We start from the raw sequence: 17,434 nt of genomic DNA, 5'->3' as shown, positions 1-17,434 counted from the left end.
ATGAGTTGGCAACTTCACGATGTGAAATTCCGGGGAAATGTTGGGAAGTATGGCCTGTTTTAACCTTCTTACCAATTGAGAAAACGAAGGACTGGAACAACAGACCGGAGGAGAGACAAAACGTACGTTGTCTACCGGCATCAACCAGTGCCCATTAACTTTCGAGCCGGGTCCACTCGAACATGATCCTCCCTCATGCCCAACTGCCAGCCCTTATTAATAATTGAGAGGTTGTATTGAAAGCGCGCCCTTTCGTATCTGGCCGTTATAGAGCAGTAAGTAGTAGCAGGCAAAAGTAGAATTGCTCACAAAAGAGTACTATGACACTCCTCTCAAAAAGCAATAAGCTTCTGAGAAGCCTGGTATTGCTTAGAGGCGGAGTTTACACAATTGGCGGTTTAAACGAAGTGGACCTCGGTTTCAAACCTCAACCTTTCCACAGATTGGAGGCGATCGTAGGAATGCCTAATCCCTCTGGTCCCCGTATCAACCCATTAGTATGCGGGAAATTATCACGACCTCAATTCTTCATATCACACGGAAGGACCGGGCATCAGACGGGTTAGTGAAGACTAAGTGTTCAGTGAAGAAATTCTGCAGGATGCTCAAAAAAAATTCCAGGGGGTGGTGTGAGGTGCGTCAGTGGCGTGGATGGCTAGGCGAGGATTGGTGGGGATCGATCTGCAAAGCAAGCATCCAAGTTTTGCCCGAAGCCGCGATGCATTCCCAGAGGGTACCGACTCGCTTTTGATGGTACGAGTATCGGCTTCCGCCTCCAATTCAACTTCGACAACCCTATATGTATGGACGGAAGGCCAGCCGTCCACCACAGTGAAGCACCGATCTCTCAAAGGCCCACAGAATTTCGTTCGAGCACAAGAACCTCTGTAATGCAGCTCGATCGTGATGGCTGCTAGCTATGGGATCCCGGGAGGCTGCACACGCACTATGTACTTGCCGCCGCTTGGGCAATGTCGCCGCGCCGAGCCCTGGCCCGTGGATCTACAACCTCCCGCTAACGCCCGAAACGGGAAAGGCGGTGGAAAAATGGAAGACGCCTGGAATCACTTTATTCTCCGAGGTGTTGGCTTGGCATCCGGCCGTGGGTATGTTTCCTTACGCCCCCGATGTCCCGGAATGACGAGTTTGCGCAGTTTCGTGGGCGTAGTCTAGAGGGGTGGCCAAACGGCCTTTGATCCTCTAGCCCAGTGCACAGCCTGTTCACCTCCGCCCTCAAGAGAGCCGGAGAGTCTCGCATGTGGCCATTCATGTATCCACCCGCTCGAACGGATCTCCAGAACCCTCAGAGGATGATATGTGCCACTGGCAATCGCCGGGCCCTTATCAGAGGCCGCTCTCATTCGACGGTGCCGCTTTTTTCCCCAAAACCCCGGAGATAAAAAAGCCTTTTATGATAACCATATCAGGTGGACTCGTGAAAACCCTCTCATCAGCCGCTCACCCAAATAATCCTCTCGGGTCAGTCCATTCCCCACAACCCGGGGTCTCTCGCCTCCAGAATTTTATTTCGTTCAAAACCATAAGCATCGCCTCCCTTTCCTTCTCTGGAAATCTCAGCATAATATCACACTTATAACATTCGTCCACTCTTCTGCCCTTGCATTCTCAACTGACTGCCATACCTTTCTCTCATCTGCGTTCAGCCATATATACCCCTTTGCCGAGATTCTTCCTTCCGATTTGTCTGAAAATTATTTTTTTTTTTTTTTTTTTTTTTTTTTTTTTTTTTTTTTTTTTTTCCATTTTTAACAATCCATCGCTCGGCACCCGGTGTCTGACCGTTCGTCACCATGGGCTTCTCTGAAAAAGAGATCTCCCAGGAGGACAGCACCTCTGTGCAGCTGCCACCTTTTGCTTCTAAAGATGAAGAAGTCGCCTTGGAGGTAGAGGTCGCCCAAGACCAGCCAGGATTCTGGACTCGGATGGGCTGCACCCCGGAATCCTTCAAGAAACGAACTCTCGCAGACAAACATAACCAGTTGAACCAGACGTTGAAATCCCGTCACCTGCATATGATAGCAATTGGCGGAAGTATCGGCGCAGGTTTTTTCGTTGGTTCAGGCTCAGCATTAGCAAAAGGTGGTCCAGCAAGCGTTGTGATCGACTTTGCAATTATTGGTGTCGTAAGTGACGCGAGATTATCCTCTGTGTTGACATCGGTTAATATTTCTTTCCGCAGATGATATTTAATGTCGTATTTGCCCTTGGAGAATTAGCCGTCATGTACCCAGTGTCTGGAGGGTTCTATATATACTCAAGCCGATTCATCGATCCATCATGGGGCTTTGCCATGGGCTGGAACTATGTTCTCCAGTGGCTCATTGTCCTTCCCCTTGAGCTCACAGTGGCTTCACTGACTATAAACTTCTGGAAAGTTGATCTCAGTGTTGCTGTATGGATAACAGTCTTCCTGGCGGCCATCATAATAGTCAACATCTTCGGAGTTCTTGGATTCGGAGAGGAAGAGTTCTGGTCTAGTGCACTGAAGCTCAGTGCAGTTGTCATATTTATGGTGATAGCAGTGGTTCTCGTTTGCGGAGGAGGTCCAAAGGATGGAATTTATTCTGAATACTGGGGGGCAAGGTTGTGGTATGACCCCGGGGCATTCCGCAATGGCTTCAGGGGTAAGTAACCAAATCTGGCAGCGGCAACACACCGTGAAACAAACTTCATGAACTATAGGATATATCCCATGCTAACCTGTTGGTGGCCAGGTTTTTGCTCTGTGTTCGTCACTGCAGCCTTCGCATTTTTTGGCACTGAGCTAGTTGGACTAGCAGCAGCCGAGAGCAAGAATCCCCTAAAATCGCTTCCATCGGCAATCAAACAAGTATTCTGGCGCATTATCTTGTTTTATATCCTCGGTCTTTTCTTCATTGGTCTTCTCGTCCGCTCCGACGATGACCGCTTGCTTGGTGCAAACCCTCTGATCGACACCAATGCCTCGCCGTTCGTGATTGCTGCCCACGACGCTGGTCTCGTCGGCTTTGACAGCTTCATGAATGTTATCATCCTTGTTTCAGTTTTTTCAATTGGAAACTCGGCCGTCTTTGCAGGATCTAGGACCCTAACAGCCATTGCTGAACAAGGATACGCACCCCGTATCTTTTCCTATGTTGACCGAGCTGGTAGGCCACTTATCTCAACAGGCACACTCATTGCATTTGGTGGTCTGGCATATGTGAATGTCACTGCAAGTGGTGTTGAAATCTTTGACTGGCTCCTTGCGCTGTCTGGCTTAACTGCGCTCTTCACCTGGGGAAGCGTAAGTTGAATCCCTACCCCCCTCCATTTCCCTAAAATAAAAGGAGAAAGAAGGAGGAACCCAATCCTCTGGTTGCGCAGGAATTCAATATTAACTCCGATGATATCCAGATTTGTCTCGCTCACATTCGGTTCCGCGCTGCCTGGGCACATCACGGTCGCACTCTTGATGAGATCCCCTTTAAGGCTGCCCTCGGTGTCTGGGGTTCCTGGGTTGGGCTATGCTTAGTTTGCCTAGTCCTTATCGCTCAAGTAAGTGTGACTTCCGGTGGTTCGACAAACGTGTCCAATCTAACCTGTGTTGCGTAGTTCTATATCGCTATCTGTCCAGTTTCAGGTGGCATTAATGACGCAAAGGGCTTTTTCAAGTCATACCTTGCTCTTCCCGTCGTCCTATTCTGCTGGGCTTGCGGCTATGCTTGGAAGCGCAAGGGATGGCTGAAACTCGACGAAATCGATATCGACTCAGGGAGAAGAGAGATTGACTGGGAGGTTTACAATCAGGTGTTGGAGAAGAGAAAGAACTCTTCGTTCATGAAGCGCCTTTACTACAGGCTCTTTTAAGCATAGCGACGTCCATTTTGTTGAAATAAACGAAGACAATTCAGCACACTTGCAGCGTGTTAGCAGTTGAGTACCAATATGCACAGGGTTCAATCAATGGCGCCTGGGATGTCGAAACCTTACCTAGAATTATCAGCTATAGCTCGAAATTTTGATAGATCTGGTCCTTTCTTTGAAGTCGTCTTCAAGGTCGTCTCGTTAATATATGGATGTTTTAGTCCGTACCCTGCGGAGTATATTCTACCGATTGGCTCCCAGTCAGATCTGGCTCGATAGGGGCACCGCATTTTGTGTAAGGGACACCAGGATTAACATGGTTATATGGAGTACTATTACATACAATCTTACAAGGGGTGTAAAAGACAATTGTGACGCTGCACCTGGGTGCTTTGTTTTCCTCATCTCAAACCACCTCTAGACTCCAATCCCTGAATACCTTCTATGTCACAATGAAGAAGGAATCAAACTTGCAATCATGAGCACTGTACACACTGGTGGTGAAGGGATGCTTGTGATGCTATCAACTTACCTAGTTCATACATCACCTGTAAGTCCATGTAACATTATGACCAATGCCACCCTTATTTCGTTATAGGGGTGGTGTCCCGAGACAAAATGCCGTGCCCCCGAGGCTCTTTGCCGATTTCGGGCTTGGCAATTTCCACGCTCTCCACCGAGTCCCAGTGGTTCTTGCGCCCTTTTATCTACATACTGCATATCAGGGCATGGCAAGGAAAGTCACATAGCAAAGTTCTCCATCAGAATCTATAGGAAGATCACCTTAGCTCAACAAGGAGGCAGAGTAGACTCTAGCTCATAGAGTAGCGAGTCAAGAGTAAGAACTTCACTTTGCACGCTGGCGTCCTTGATGACAGACCAAAAGCCCAACTTTGAATATCTTCAGCTGAGGGGGCCTGGCTGGCACCTCGGAGGTGTCGAAGTCGCTTGCGGAGTGGACACTGAGGGCGCTCAAGAATGATCATACCGCCATGTGTTGACAGAAACTTTATGATCTCTGGATGAGGCCCTAATCACTCGTATAACACACAGTCTTAAGTTGATTGCGGTTCTCATCAGTGAGAAGCGGGATCTTATTTGGACACCAGGACGGAGACACCACTAGAGAAGATCAGCCACATTGCCATATATAAGCTGACTCTTGCAATTCCATTGAATTTGTCATGGATTTACTTTGTCTTTATGTCCCAACGAACCGTGAAGTTGCTTTAATCGAGAACAAGATTTAGGTTGCGGAAAGTTGTCGCCTCAACTTTCACCTGGTTCTTTGTCAGCAGCGTTCAGCTCAGAGTCGGCGGGCTGGAAGTGTTTGTCCCACTGATGGCTGTCTCATTCTTCTCTGACGAACCATCTTGATGAGATCTCCAGTTCTCGATGCCCAAAAAGCATCGCAAGTTTAAGCTAATCAAGCCAGAAGCGTCCGTCCACCATTCTTTAGCATCTTCCTCTTCTCGACGTCGAAACGACCCCTCACGCTCCGAGCAGCTCTCCGTCAACGACCTTATCCAGCACCTACGGCGGACGCAACTTTCGACGGTCGAGCCCCAGAATGTCGTGGGTGCAACAGAAGTCGTCGCAAAATCCGTACACCCATCGATAAGAAATATTTTAGATTTACCCGCTCCGCCGCCCCCTCGTCCACGTTCCGGACTAAGACCGCAGATAGGCACCCGGAGACTACGACGAACTCCTGGGCCTGCAGCGCCTTTGAGCTGGCTGTCACAAAACCACGAACGGCCTGTAAACGATGAGAGCAGAAGTGCCGGTTACCATGGCGAGGTTCAACGACACCTTGACCGGCTACCAGGACTAAATTTCCCTCCAGAGCGATCCCTACAGCATACCATTCTAAAGACCATGGCATCCAATTGGGATTGGCATCTCGTTTACGATGGAATTTTCCTCTCCGAATTACCAACGCAAGTTAGGCAATTGCTGCTTAGTTACATCGCTGTCTATACCGACCACGCGACCATGGGTGCCGGTATGCAGGGCTTAAAACCGCTCTTTTTGGACAAGACTCCGGATGGTGAAGTAGAGACACATCCAGATGTCATCCGACTTGATCTGTCTGGTGCACTTGGGCACTGCATTACCTTGAAGTTACTGGTGCGTGAGCTGAAATATGAACTCCCTGAATTGAAAAGGGAAGATGCGTATGTCCCCGCTTCGTGGGAAGAGGAAGCATCAGATGAAGCCAGTTCTAGTCGAACCAGTCTCACTACTCGCCAACCTTTCCTTCCGCGATTTGAAAAACTCAAATATCTATCGCTTGCACAGCCAGCACCGGCGGCAGCAAATTGGGGTTCCCTTCTCCATCTACTTTCTCAACTAGCAACTCTAACGCATCTATCACTCGCACACTGGCCAGTTCCTACCCTATCCATCAGTACAGTAGTGAAACACGGCCCGTCCACGACTTTTGAGCAGCGCTTGTCACCGTCCGATGATGATATGTCTGAAGCAGCAACGGTGCTCGGAAAGCTTTCTCGGGCAACTTATTGTCTGCAGTGGCTGGATCTTGAAGGCTGCACTGAGTGGCTTCCTTCTCTTTGTTGGAGCAGAGAGAATCAACATGCTTCCCTGGGTCAGCCTCTGGGCCCTGAATGGAATGGATCGTGGCGTGGGATAGCATGGTTGGGCTTAGGCTTTGGATGGGCGAAAGAGGTGCCAGGACCCGAGGATGACCTTATTAGCAACGAGAATATGCAGCAAGAAGAGCATTCGCTTGGCCATGGGGAAGCTGGGACTCGACGGGTTACTCTCCGCCCTGGTCAAGATTTACTTGCGATAGACAACGCACATGGCCATGGACAGGCAATTCAGAAAGGATCCCGTCTCCGTTGGCAAGAGAAAATGTGGCATCTACATGTCGCCAAGGCGAAAAATATCGGGAGGTCGATTCAAAATCTCAGGTCTGAAGATAAGGGGAAGTGGATTGAGGTCTCCGTTGGAGATGCAAAACCATTCTCTACTTAATAACTAGCACGTATCGACACAGAAATCATGCTATGTGACGATGACTTCGAAAACTATGATTACTCCTAGATGCATAGTAACTATATGAATTCTTGTGATAAAATTTGGGTATTCTTCAATAGGAGTGGCACTTTGGGTAGACGCCATTTAAACAATCGAGACCATTATTTACTTTTAAACGTTTTCAAAGGATCGGCTTTTCTTCCGCCTCCACGACCACCTTTCCTACCGCCTTTCCCTCTCATTCGGTTCCTATCCCTGGCCTTCCTTATCCGATTCTCATTTGTTTTCCTCAATCCTACAAACCCAATATCCCCACTAGTTAGACCAGCTTTCCCCTTTGCGGGCATTAGATACTCTGGCACATGCTTCAAATGTGCCTGGACGCGCGTTGGTCGTAGCTCGCCATCGTGTCGAAGCTGCCGCAGTTCTTCTGGGTTCTCTTCAAAATGTCGCTTCAGCTTCTCGCTGTTCAGGAGCTCCTGCTTGATTTCTTTGGTCCGGGCTTCTTGGACAGCCACCCGTGTGACGGCACGGAGGGCATCAGTCATTCTGTACCGGAAGGCATCGATCTGCTTTGTGTCGAAATTGTATGGCTTTACTTCTCGTCCAAGCTTGGCCTGGCGCTTGATGATTTTCGCGAGAACTGCCTCATCGTTTTTGGCAGTTGGAAAACTTGTAGGCTTATGTCTGCCGTACAGTTCTGAAGGCACAATGAGGGATAGAGCCATGCCGGTTTTGCCAGCTCGCCCAGTCCGCCCGATACGGTGGGTGTACGATTTGGCAGTCGTGGGAAGATCAAAGTTGAGGACACAGGCGACATCTTGGAAATCGATTCCTCGGGAGATGCCGTAGTCCTTTTCTTTGGTAGACTTTTTGCGTTTCTTACTAGGCGGCGGTTCGACTTCGTCCTCGTCGCTGAAGCCTTTCTCCTCCTCTGGCTCGTCTCCGTTTTCACCATTTGACTGCTCGGGCGTCTTAGATCCTTTCTTTGGTATCTCTCCTATAACTTCCTGGTCATCGGCAGCAATGATGATATCATATACACCTTTATTGAATTCTTGGACGACGTGAATCCTGGAATTGACCGGTAGTTCCGAGTTGAGAACGCAGCTCTTTATACCAAACTGTTCCAAGAATAGTTTGAGACGATAGGATCGATCTATATCTCCAACAAATATGATACATTTTCCCTTGACAAGCTGTAATTTGAATATAACATAAGTTAGAAGAAACTTTTCGTCTTCCGCGCATCTAAAGAAATGGTTAGCCAATACGATCAATAGGACTGCTCCGGGGCGGGCAAACTTATGGCATACTTGACTGCGAATTGCGCGATTCCGGCTCCTTCATCCTCCGCTTCCTCTAGCTTCAAGATAACTGGGCTTCTACAAAACAAGCCTTTCAAAGCATCAACCTCGGACGTGAGCGTCGCGCTCATCAACAGCGTTTGGACACCACGGGGAATGGCTTTTGCCAAATTTTGCATATCTTGTTCGTACCCATAGGAAAGGACAAGATCGGCTTCATCAATTACCAAGTGCGTTAAATCGTTAAGCGACAACGAGGAGCTGTTGGTATTTATGATCGCCCTTGCAGGAGTAGAAATGATAATATCAGGGAGGTCAGCGAGGATTGCTCGTTGAACGGCGTCTGAAACTTTCTGCGTGAGATTTGCGGACCGTATGTCTTTTCCGCAGAAGGAAGAAAACGAGACCACGGCGTTTTGAACCTGTTCAGCAAGCTCTCGAGTAGGCACGAGTATCAGGGCTGAGATCGACTTCTGGGTGGGATTGGCCTGGACACGCCTGTCAGCAAAGCTGCGCAATTTCCAAGAAAGCTAGGAAATGCGTACAATCTTCTTTTGCAAAATTGACTGCAAAATCGGAAGGAGATACGCCGCGGTTTTGCCCGACCCTGTTTTTGCACGAGCTTCAAAGAGTTAGCGGTGATAGATCGAAGCGACAGCTTTCGGTGTCTACTTACCCAGCACATCCTTCCCGCTTAAGACCAGTGGAATTGCCTCTGCCTGAACTAATGTTGGTTTCGTAAATTTCTGCTTTGTTAAAGCTTGGAGCAACCTGGGATCTAAGTGGAGGGTCTCGAAGGTCTTTTCTAGAGCCTTTGGCCCGGAGTTTTCAGGAGTCGGCACATTGTTCTCGTCCAGCTTCCTCTTCATGATTAATGGAGGTGGCTTGGAATTCACCGATATGTTGGAAAACCTAACGGCAGTCCTAGACTCTCGCAACTGATGAACGGTGCAACGAGCCCGCCAATTTCATGCTTCGACTTTTTTAGGATAGTGCCAAGACCTCCGGTCCGTCATAAGTCCGGTACCGTAGCGGAACAACAACTTGTTCCAGGTTCAACTAACGTAATCCGCAAGCGAGCGAAATCCGCAAGCGAGCGAAATCCGCAAGCGAGCGAAATCCGCAAGCGAGCGAAAGATTTTTTTCAACTTCCTCAACCATCCACTTCAACGCGTCAGAATGCCACCAATTCGCAATAAAAATGCAAGATCCTCTATAGAAATAGAGGGAAGGATTGAACTTGCTATTTCTACTCTTAAAAAGCAAGAAATTAGCTCAATTGCTGAAGCTGCACGGCTATTTAATGTGCCTTATACTATCTTATATCATCAAGCGAAAGAAAGATGTGCATGAATCAGTCTATGTGCAACTTTGACCAAATTGACTGAGCCTGAAGAGAATCAGCTAGTTCAATGGATCCTAGACCTAGCTAAACAAGGAATTCCCCCCCAACCAGCATTTGTTGAGAATATGGCCAATCTGTTAGGAGAACCGGTCGTAGGTCACGTAGGTTTTCCCAGGATTAGGGGTACGAAAGAGCTAAGTATGTACGATGCCCGCAACTGATGGGAGGGAGTTGTGCGTAGAACATAGGGGTCCTCTAACTAGGAGACTGAATGCTGGGGTTCCCACAACCATGCGAATCGTGTGATCCTTATACATTCAGAGTTGGGGTCACGTGAATACCCCTGAACATCCGACGTCGTCCGATGCTTGGTTGGTCTAGGTCTACGTTCGTAACACAATCATCTTCTTATGATGCGAGATCCTACCTCTCCTCCCCCCCATGTTGGCCAGAAATGGGTGTCAAATCTGATTAAACACCATACAGAGCTCAAATGCTGCTATTCCAGATGCTATAATCACAAGCAAGCAAAATGTGAGGATAGGAAGGTTCTTCAGCAGCTGGATATTCAACTCTAACCCCTACTCCTTCAGCTAGCTAATCTAGCAACTCCCAGTCATTCTAAATCCTACAAACATCAAGTGGCAATCCCCAGCAGTTGCATAGGCAGGTGGGTAAGATCAAGAATCTTATGGGGCAGGGGCTTGAGAGCTCATCCAGAGCTTAATGAAAGGATTTGACCAAATTATCAAGACCTGCAAATATGGAATGGTCAACACCACTATTATGAATATCAGAATATATTTGCTGCAAATGAGAAAGAGAAGCAAAAACATACAAGATCTAAGCACCAAATTCAGTGTAAAGAAGATCTAACTAGGGAAGAGATTACTGAGCTTGCTATTTCACCTGCTCAATCTGTTGAACAGTCAGTTGCTCAACTCTCTAAGTCTGCAGTCTCAGAGTCTGTATTATATTTGCAGGCATCATCAAGGTGTACAAACTGCCATATTTTAGGCTATACAAGAAGAAGCTGCCCCAGTCCTATTGCAATGTAATTTAATCTATTTAGAGGTTGTTAAGTATTAGTATTTTGGGTTAAATTCTAGTTAGTTGAGATGCCTTAATTTAATCTTTTGCTTGCTTGCGGATTTCACTTGCTTGCAGATTATGTTATGTAAGGCTTTCTGTTAGGTAATCCAACTAGCACCTCGCTCACGTGACCCACATAGATTAGCCAAGATTCCTCTTTAGGTAGCTTAGAAAATGACAAGCATACAAGTTCTCCATCAGATTATAGCTCTTTGTGCTAAAGAGCAAGTGTATAAGATTGATTTACAGCTCAATTGGGTATTGAAGCTTATGATCAATATTCTGAACAGTTATTCTTGTGAATAATAAGATTTTACAAGCACAAGAGAGAGTATATATTAAGATAGATATTTTCTATATGTGCAATCTCTGTAACTTTCTAGCACCAAGCTGAGAAGTAAGTTGAACTCTGTAGCTTTCTGGCATGTGACTAAAGAGTGAGTGAAACACCTGCTAAATGCATCTAGCAAGCAAATCAAGCACCTGGCAATGCCAAAGCCATGGTGAATCATACAGACAAACCAGAGCACTGAACTTCTAACTGAGAGACTTCAACAAATCTCTCTACACCTTAAACTAAGCTTAGATGATTGAGTAGGCTCAGAGACAGTCTGCCAAATAATGAGCAAAAGCCTAGAAAGAAGAGTGAACTTCAAATATTGTGCAGAATAATGCTAAATCAACAGAAGATAATATAAAGATAACAGAAGACAGTATAACAGCTGGCATAGCAAGTGAATTTTCTATCAGATCAAGCAAGCACTGCAAATGCACCTGCAATAATGCAGGAGAATCTAGAGTATGAAGCTCAACAAGAAGAAGAAGAAAATTAAAAAATAGACTTTAATAAGAAACTAGAAGAATATATTGATAATCTTATAGATACAAATACACAAATCAGCAGAGCAATCACCCAATTTATAAAGATTATGAAGATAGTGAAGAAGTCTATAACTCTGGCTGAAGCCAGTAACTATCTAGCATGGAGCAAAGCTATTCTAAAAGTAGTCTGCCAAATAGGTGTTAAGAAGATTATTCTGAAAAGACAAGAGACTTTACCATGATCAGAGTACTTGAAGATTTTACAATACTGAAATGTTCAAAATAATTGACTACATGGTCTAATTGATAGCACAATATCTGCACAAGCCAGAGAATACTTTGAGAAATTAGATAGTGAAGCAGGGTATGATGGGATACCTTGTCAAGATAGACAAGTTAGTTGATATGGTGAGAGTACAAGAAAGGTGAAAAATCACAATATAGTAAGAGTATGATTGAGTAGTAAGTGTAAAGATAGGTATGTTCTAATGGATGCTTAAGCTCACAAGAAGTAATAATACTAAAAAGCTCTGTACTAATACAGGCAGCTCTAATGAGAAACAGTAGCAAGTTTTATAAACAAGAAATTTTCATATTCTCTAACTAATAATTAAACTGGTAGTAAGAAATGAGTGTGTAGAAAAGAGCAATAATGTGTAAGAATAATAAGCAAGATGCAGAAGCTACAGATGATTTATATAGCTTAAGAATAGTGGCTTTGGAATGGTTTGTGCCTTGAACTAGAACAATCTTTATTTTAATAAGATACTGAAATCCTCACTACATTTTCTTCTGATCTTCAATATTGGTGTCCCCTGACAACAAGCAATATATAAAATAAAATAAAATCAATTTAGTAAAATAAGAGAATAATAAATAGTAATAAGCAGTCTGGTAAGAAAAAATATAGAAAATAAGAATAAGAAGAGTGATAGCAGCAATCTCTAATAGTGACCACCATGATCCTCTTCTTCCACCAAGTTCTCAGGAGAAGAAGAAAGCTGAACTGACACTGGATCAATGTTGTGATGATTTCTATGAATGTAAGTTAAATGGTTGAAAAGCTCCTTCCTATTAAGTGTGTGAGTCTGTAAACTAAGTTTTGAAGCTATTAGTTTAGCATGGTCATAGCATAGGTAGATGTCAGCTTTCTTATTGCTAAAGACCTTTTATAACTGCTTCAGAATGTGAATAAGCTTCAACTCTGAATGTGTTTTAGTACTCTTTATCTTTTAAAGAAGCTGCTGTTTGAAACCATAGCAATGGCAAGTATCAGAGTGTACTGCCATGACAGATTCTTCTTGTTTATGTTAGGGTATTTTCTTGTCACTTTCAGAAGAAATAACAGTCATGCTCTTTCTCTGAGACAGAGAAGATAAGAATATCATCTAGGTAAACTATACAGCATACATCAACCAGGCTTGCTAGTACTTTATTAATATAGAACTGGAAGGTTACTGGTACATTTGATAATCTGAAAGACATGACAAGATACTTAAAACTTTCAAACTTTGTACAAAACATAGTTTTCCATTCATCTTCTTTTTTGATTCTAATTTGGTAGTAGATATTATGTAGATCTATCTTGAAAAAGTAGCATGCTTCTGTCAACTGGCTTAACATCTCATCTATTAACAGCAAGAGATAATGGTTCTTTACTATAATTGCATTAAGATCACAATAATTAATATAGAGTCTGAGTTCTTTATTAGTTTTAAGTGTAAACAATACTGAAGCCTCTGTTAGACTTCATAACAGACATATTTAACTCTTGCAGAGCTTGGTCTCAATATACTCTTATAGAATCTCCATCTGCTTGAGCAATAGTTTATAGATTGGTATGTACAGAGGCTCACAGCCATCTTTAAGAATAATCAGATGACTAATCTTTATTAATTTCAGTAACTCTGCTGCTTTGTCTTCTGAGAAAATATCTTTATAGTCTCTCAATCACTTAGACATCTCTGTCAGAACTTGATTATTGTCTGACACAAAAATAGTATAAAAGAATTTATTCTTGATACACACTGCTTGAAGAAATTTATCTGCACTTAGAAGTTTCACTATTTTCTCTAAAGACTGATAATACCATATCTTATTCTTCCAGTCAATATTCAGATTGAAATCTTCCAACTACAGCATGTCTAGAACTATATTTATGTTGACTATATTAATCACTATAAATGTACATCTTACCATCTTTGTGATTTCCATGAAGTTTATTATAGTGAGTTAGATCTTGTAAATGCTGTACTAATCAGCTTCAGCTTCATTCAATATCTTAATAACTCTTATGAACATCTCTGGTTGATCTCAGTCCAATTGGGACACCAGTTTATAGAAGATACTGTTCACTGTAGTATCTGAGTTTAACAGTGCAGCTTGCTCTGTAAGACCACCTGACAGTGTAGTTAGTGTGATTGACAGACATATACTGCATCTGCTTATGTTCTTTAGTAGATTGATACCCTGTCTTTCTAACATTTGATCTGGTTTGTGCATGAGCTTTGTGGCTCTAGTCTTTGCCTGATTCTCATTCTTTTTATCTATCTGCTAGAACTTGTTGGACCTGTTTGAACAAAACTTTACTCTATAGTCTGATTGATCACATTTTAAACAGAGCCTCTTCTCTATTTATTATTTGTGTTTCTCTTTGAACATCTTTAAAAGTGATTTCACAGATGTCTTCTTCATTCATGGATAATCTTCTTTATTATCTTGTTGAGATATATCTTTCTCTTGAGAAATTGAGATTTTCCATTTCTTCTTATTTTGATTCTTGTCTTACTGACTTTACTTCTTCTTTTCTAGAATAAACTTAATAAGTGTTGCTTGTTCTTGTAATTCTGCAATTATTTTTAATTGATGTTGCAGTTTATCTAGTTCAGTCTGGATGATTAATCTGAGCTTCATCTGTAGAAAAAATATATGAAAGAATTCATCTGATAGACTGTTCAGATTCTGTTTGAGTTCAGCAATGTATATGAAAAACAAGAGTATGAATTGATTCTCTTGTTGGATGATGTTATAATAATGCTGTATTGTGCCTTGACTACAAGTTATCTTGGGTTCAATATTGTTCTTACATCACATCTTGAATTTGTTTTATGATGTGAGTAGCTGTTCTCTCTCTATTTCCAACATCTGCCAATATATCTGGAGTTTGTTATGAAAATGGCTGAACACTCAATCAATTCTGACCACATCTGGTGCCTTTTATAATGATTTCCTCAGGCAAAACTGCTGTCAAAATTATCTGACTTCTCTATCAGTTGTGTGTATAAGGGGAACTCTAAAGGAAAATCATCATTCACTATTCTCTGTTTGTATTCTATCTGCTTCTGCAGTCTGTGTATCTCATTTTGTCCATATATGTCTGCTAGATTCTTTTGCAGATATGTCTTCTTTTCTTCAAAGATCTTCTTCCTTCAGGTTTCATCTAATATATTGAGAGGTGTATCTCTGTTGCCTGTATTGTCTGCTGGTGTCTTGCTGGTGGTGGCTTCACCACTACTAGCATCTTTATCAATGTTTATCTTCTCTATATTAGTGTTTATCTCTGTCAGATCTGCAACATGGAGTGTTGTTATAATTTATCTTGTGGGTCTTGATGGTATCATACTAACTTAGATAATCATATATTGGAGTGTCCAAAATGTTAGAAGAACTGATTGTAGGTTATATAGATTTTTCCAGAATTAGAGATATGAAAGAGCTAAGTAAATATAATATCTGTAACTGATGAAAGAAAGTTGTGTGTAGAATGTAGAGATTCTCTAACTAGAAGACTGAATACTGGAGTTCTTATAATTTATATGAATTGTGTAATTCTTATATGTTCAGAGTTAGGGTCATGTGAATACCTCTAAACATCTGATGTTATCTGATGCTTGATTGGTCTAGATCTATATTTGTAACAATCACAAGGGAAAGTATATCTACCTAACTCTACACATCAACAACTGCTGTATAATGGGACCTAATGAAGGTGAGATAGAATGGCTCATCAAGAAGCTTCAGAAATGCTTTGAGATCAAGAAGGTTTTAAAACAAGACTATTATCTATGCATGTGGGTTCAAAAGCAGCTGAATGAAGATCTTTTTGTGAACCAGGAACAGTATATTGAGAATCTACTGACTGAATATAGAATGGAAGACTGTTGTAGTGGGGATTCCAGTACCTCATTAGGACAAAGGTTGTTCCAGTCTGAGGCACAAACCATTCTAAGCTACTATTCTTGAGCTATATAAACTACCTGTAGCCTCTGCATCTTGCTTATTATCTTCATGCACCATTGCTCTTTTCTACACACTTGTTCTTTACTACCAGTTTGGTTATTAGTTAGAGAATATGAAGATTTCTTGTTCATGAAACTTGCTACTGTTCCTTATTAGAGCTGCCTGTATTAGTATGGGGCTCTTTAGTACTATTACTTCTTGCAAGCTTAGGCATCTGTTAGAATATATCTATCTCTATACTTACTACTTGACCATACTCTTACTATATGGTGATTTTTCATCTTTCTTGTGCTCTCACTATATCAATCAACTTGCCTACTTTGACAAGGCATTCCATTGTACCCTGCTCTATTTGGTGACCAAGCTGAGACCTGAAGATGATGATGCAGTGATTTGGTGACTGCTGGGAAAGAGAAAAACAAATTCTGAGACACATGAAGTAATACACTATTTCAAGATAAGATCTTATGGACCAGGAACATAGTACTAATCAGTTTTTTTTATTTAGAAATAAGATTAGGGAGCTTAGATTTGAATGCCTCTTATCTAAAGCTTGCCTGATAAACAGGTTTTTGGAAGATATTAACTAATAGACAGAATATACTGTATGACATGACCAAAGATCAAGAAATCAAGAAATTGGAATCAGAATTAACTATGGCTGAAGGTACTACAGAATCATATACAACTATGTTACAGAGTGAGAACAAGAGAATTGTGGTTCATTCCCACATTTCTATGTCTTCCCCTGGCATGGCAAATGCACCTTGGTTTGATGGCAGAGATGCTACTTTGTTTATTGAAAGGTTTTATCAGATGTGTAAGAATTATAGGGTAATTGACTCTAAAAACATTATTGAATGGTTGGCTAGGTACTGTGTTACATGAATTGAAGAATGGATAAAGATCTTGGAAGGCTATAAAGAAGATAATTGGGAAGTATTCTTTAAAGAAATTATTCATGAATTTCATAATCAAGACATTACTTACAAGATTCACCATCAGGATTATCTTCAGACAATTACAAAGAAACTATGTGCTTGAGATGGCAATATTCACACCTATATTCAAGAATACACTACTATTGCCAGTACAGTTCAAGCAAATGAAAGACTTGATGAATTTACTAAGATGTCTTGATTTCTTCAGAGACTACCTGAGAAGCTCTGGAATAAGATTATTGACAAGACTGAGCTCAATCTTTCAGACAATATGTTGCCTATTGATTTTAGAAAAGTTGTTTGGGTGACTATAGATTTGATCAACCAGTATGAAGAAAATAAGAAGATCTTTAAAGAAGATAAAATAAAACAAAAAAAAATGAAGAAGCTTGGTGAGTGATATCAATTGACTAACAAGCTCCCTACAGTTGAAGATTCAAAGAAAACAGCTAGTTTTGTGAAGACTGAAGAATCTGAATCAAAAGCTAAAGCTAAGAGCTCTGACAGTGTCAATATTAAAGCTGCTATTGAAAAGATGACCAACAAGTTCATAAATTTGACATTAGCCATGAAAGTACAATCAAATCAGATACAAGAGAATTCTGATCAGTATTATATGCTGCAGAGAGAAGAATCTCCAAAATCTATATCAAATTATCCAACAAATGTGACTGTTAATTCTACAACTGTACAAGAGAATACTCAACTGTCAGTCAATCTCTATTTGGCTCAAAATGGCTCTTCTATAACAGACTATAGTAGTGCTTGTGAATGAGGAGGAGCTTAAACTGGAAGAATTTTGACATGTCTCTTATGCTTCTACTGTGGAAAACCTGGAC

The 17,434-nt window shown here is 42.3% G+C and overlaps 4 protein-coding genes across 4 annotated transcripts; 3 read left to right on the top strand and 1 right to left on the bottom strand.

Moving 5' to 3' along the window:
• Positions 1 to 906: 906 nt before the first annotated feature.
• CIMG_05363 (uncharacterized protein) lies at positions 907 to 1,400 on the top strand (the record flags this gene model as incomplete). The annotated part of the gene is made up of 2 exons (XM_001245921.1): positions 907 to 1,106; positions 1,205 to 1,400. The coding sequence occupies 2 exons, from the start codon at positions 907 to 909 to the stop codon at positions 1,398 to 1,400; spliced, it is 396 nt and encodes a 131-aa protein (XP_001245922.1).
• Positions 1,401 to 1,811: 411 nt separating this feature from the next.
• On the top strand, positions 1,812 to 4,026 carry CIMG_05362 (amino acid permease; the record flags this gene model as incomplete). Its single annotated transcript, XM_001245920.2, has 5 exons — positions 1,812 to 2,144; positions 2,201 to 2,645; positions 2,736 to 3,286; positions 3,397 to 3,537; positions 3,595 to 4,026. 5 exons carry the CDS (start codon positions 1,812 to 1,814, stop codon positions 3,847 to 3,849), a joined length of 1,725 nt encoding a protein of 574 aa, XP_001245921.2. The 3' UTR covers positions 3,850 to 4,026.
• Positions 4,027 to 5,150: 1,124 nt separating this feature from the next.
• CIMG_05360 (uncharacterized protein) lies at positions 5,151 to 6,991 on the top strand. The gene has a single exon (XM_001245918.2). It carries the CDS (start codon positions 5,242 to 5,244, stop codon positions 6,844 to 6,846), a length of 1,605 nt encoding a protein of 534 aa, XP_001245919.2. The 5' UTR covers positions 5,151 to 5,241; the 3' UTR covers positions 6,847 to 6,991.
• Positions 6,992 to 7,010: 19 nt separating this feature from the next.
• On the bottom strand, positions 7,011 to 9,062 carry CIMG_05359 (ATP-dependent RNA helicase DBP9; the record flags this gene model as incomplete). The annotated part of the gene is made up of 4 exons (XM_001245917.2): positions 8,833 to 9,062; positions 8,702 to 8,778; positions 8,166 to 8,644; positions 7,011 to 8,100 (listed from the first exon to the last, which is right to left on the bottom strand). The coding sequence occupies exons 1-4, from the start codon at positions 9,023 to 9,025 to the stop codon at positions 7,011 to 7,013; spliced, it is 1,839 nt and encodes a 612-aa protein (XP_001245918.2). The 5' UTR covers positions 9,026 to 9,062.
• Between the last annotated feature and the right edge of the window lie 8,372 nt (positions 9,063 to 17,434).

This window comes from Coccidioides immitis, assembly GCF_000149335.2.
Source record: "Coccidioides immitis RS genomic scaffold supercont3.4, whole genome shotgun sequence".
In the NCBI taxonomy this organism is placed as follows: Eukaryota; Fungi; Ascomycota; class Eurotiomycetes; order Onygenales; family Onygenaceae; genus Coccidioides; species Coccidioides immitis.
The sequence above is the reverse complement of the archived record's forward strand: the minus strand, read 5'-3'. Positions and strand labels throughout refer to the sequence as shown.

What these genes read in the sequence shown, in the direction of transcription:
- CIMG_05360 (XM_001245918.2), top strand. Translation starts at nt 5,242, where the DNA reads ATGCCCAAAAAGCATCGCAAGTTTAAGCTAATCAAGCCAGAAGCGTCC.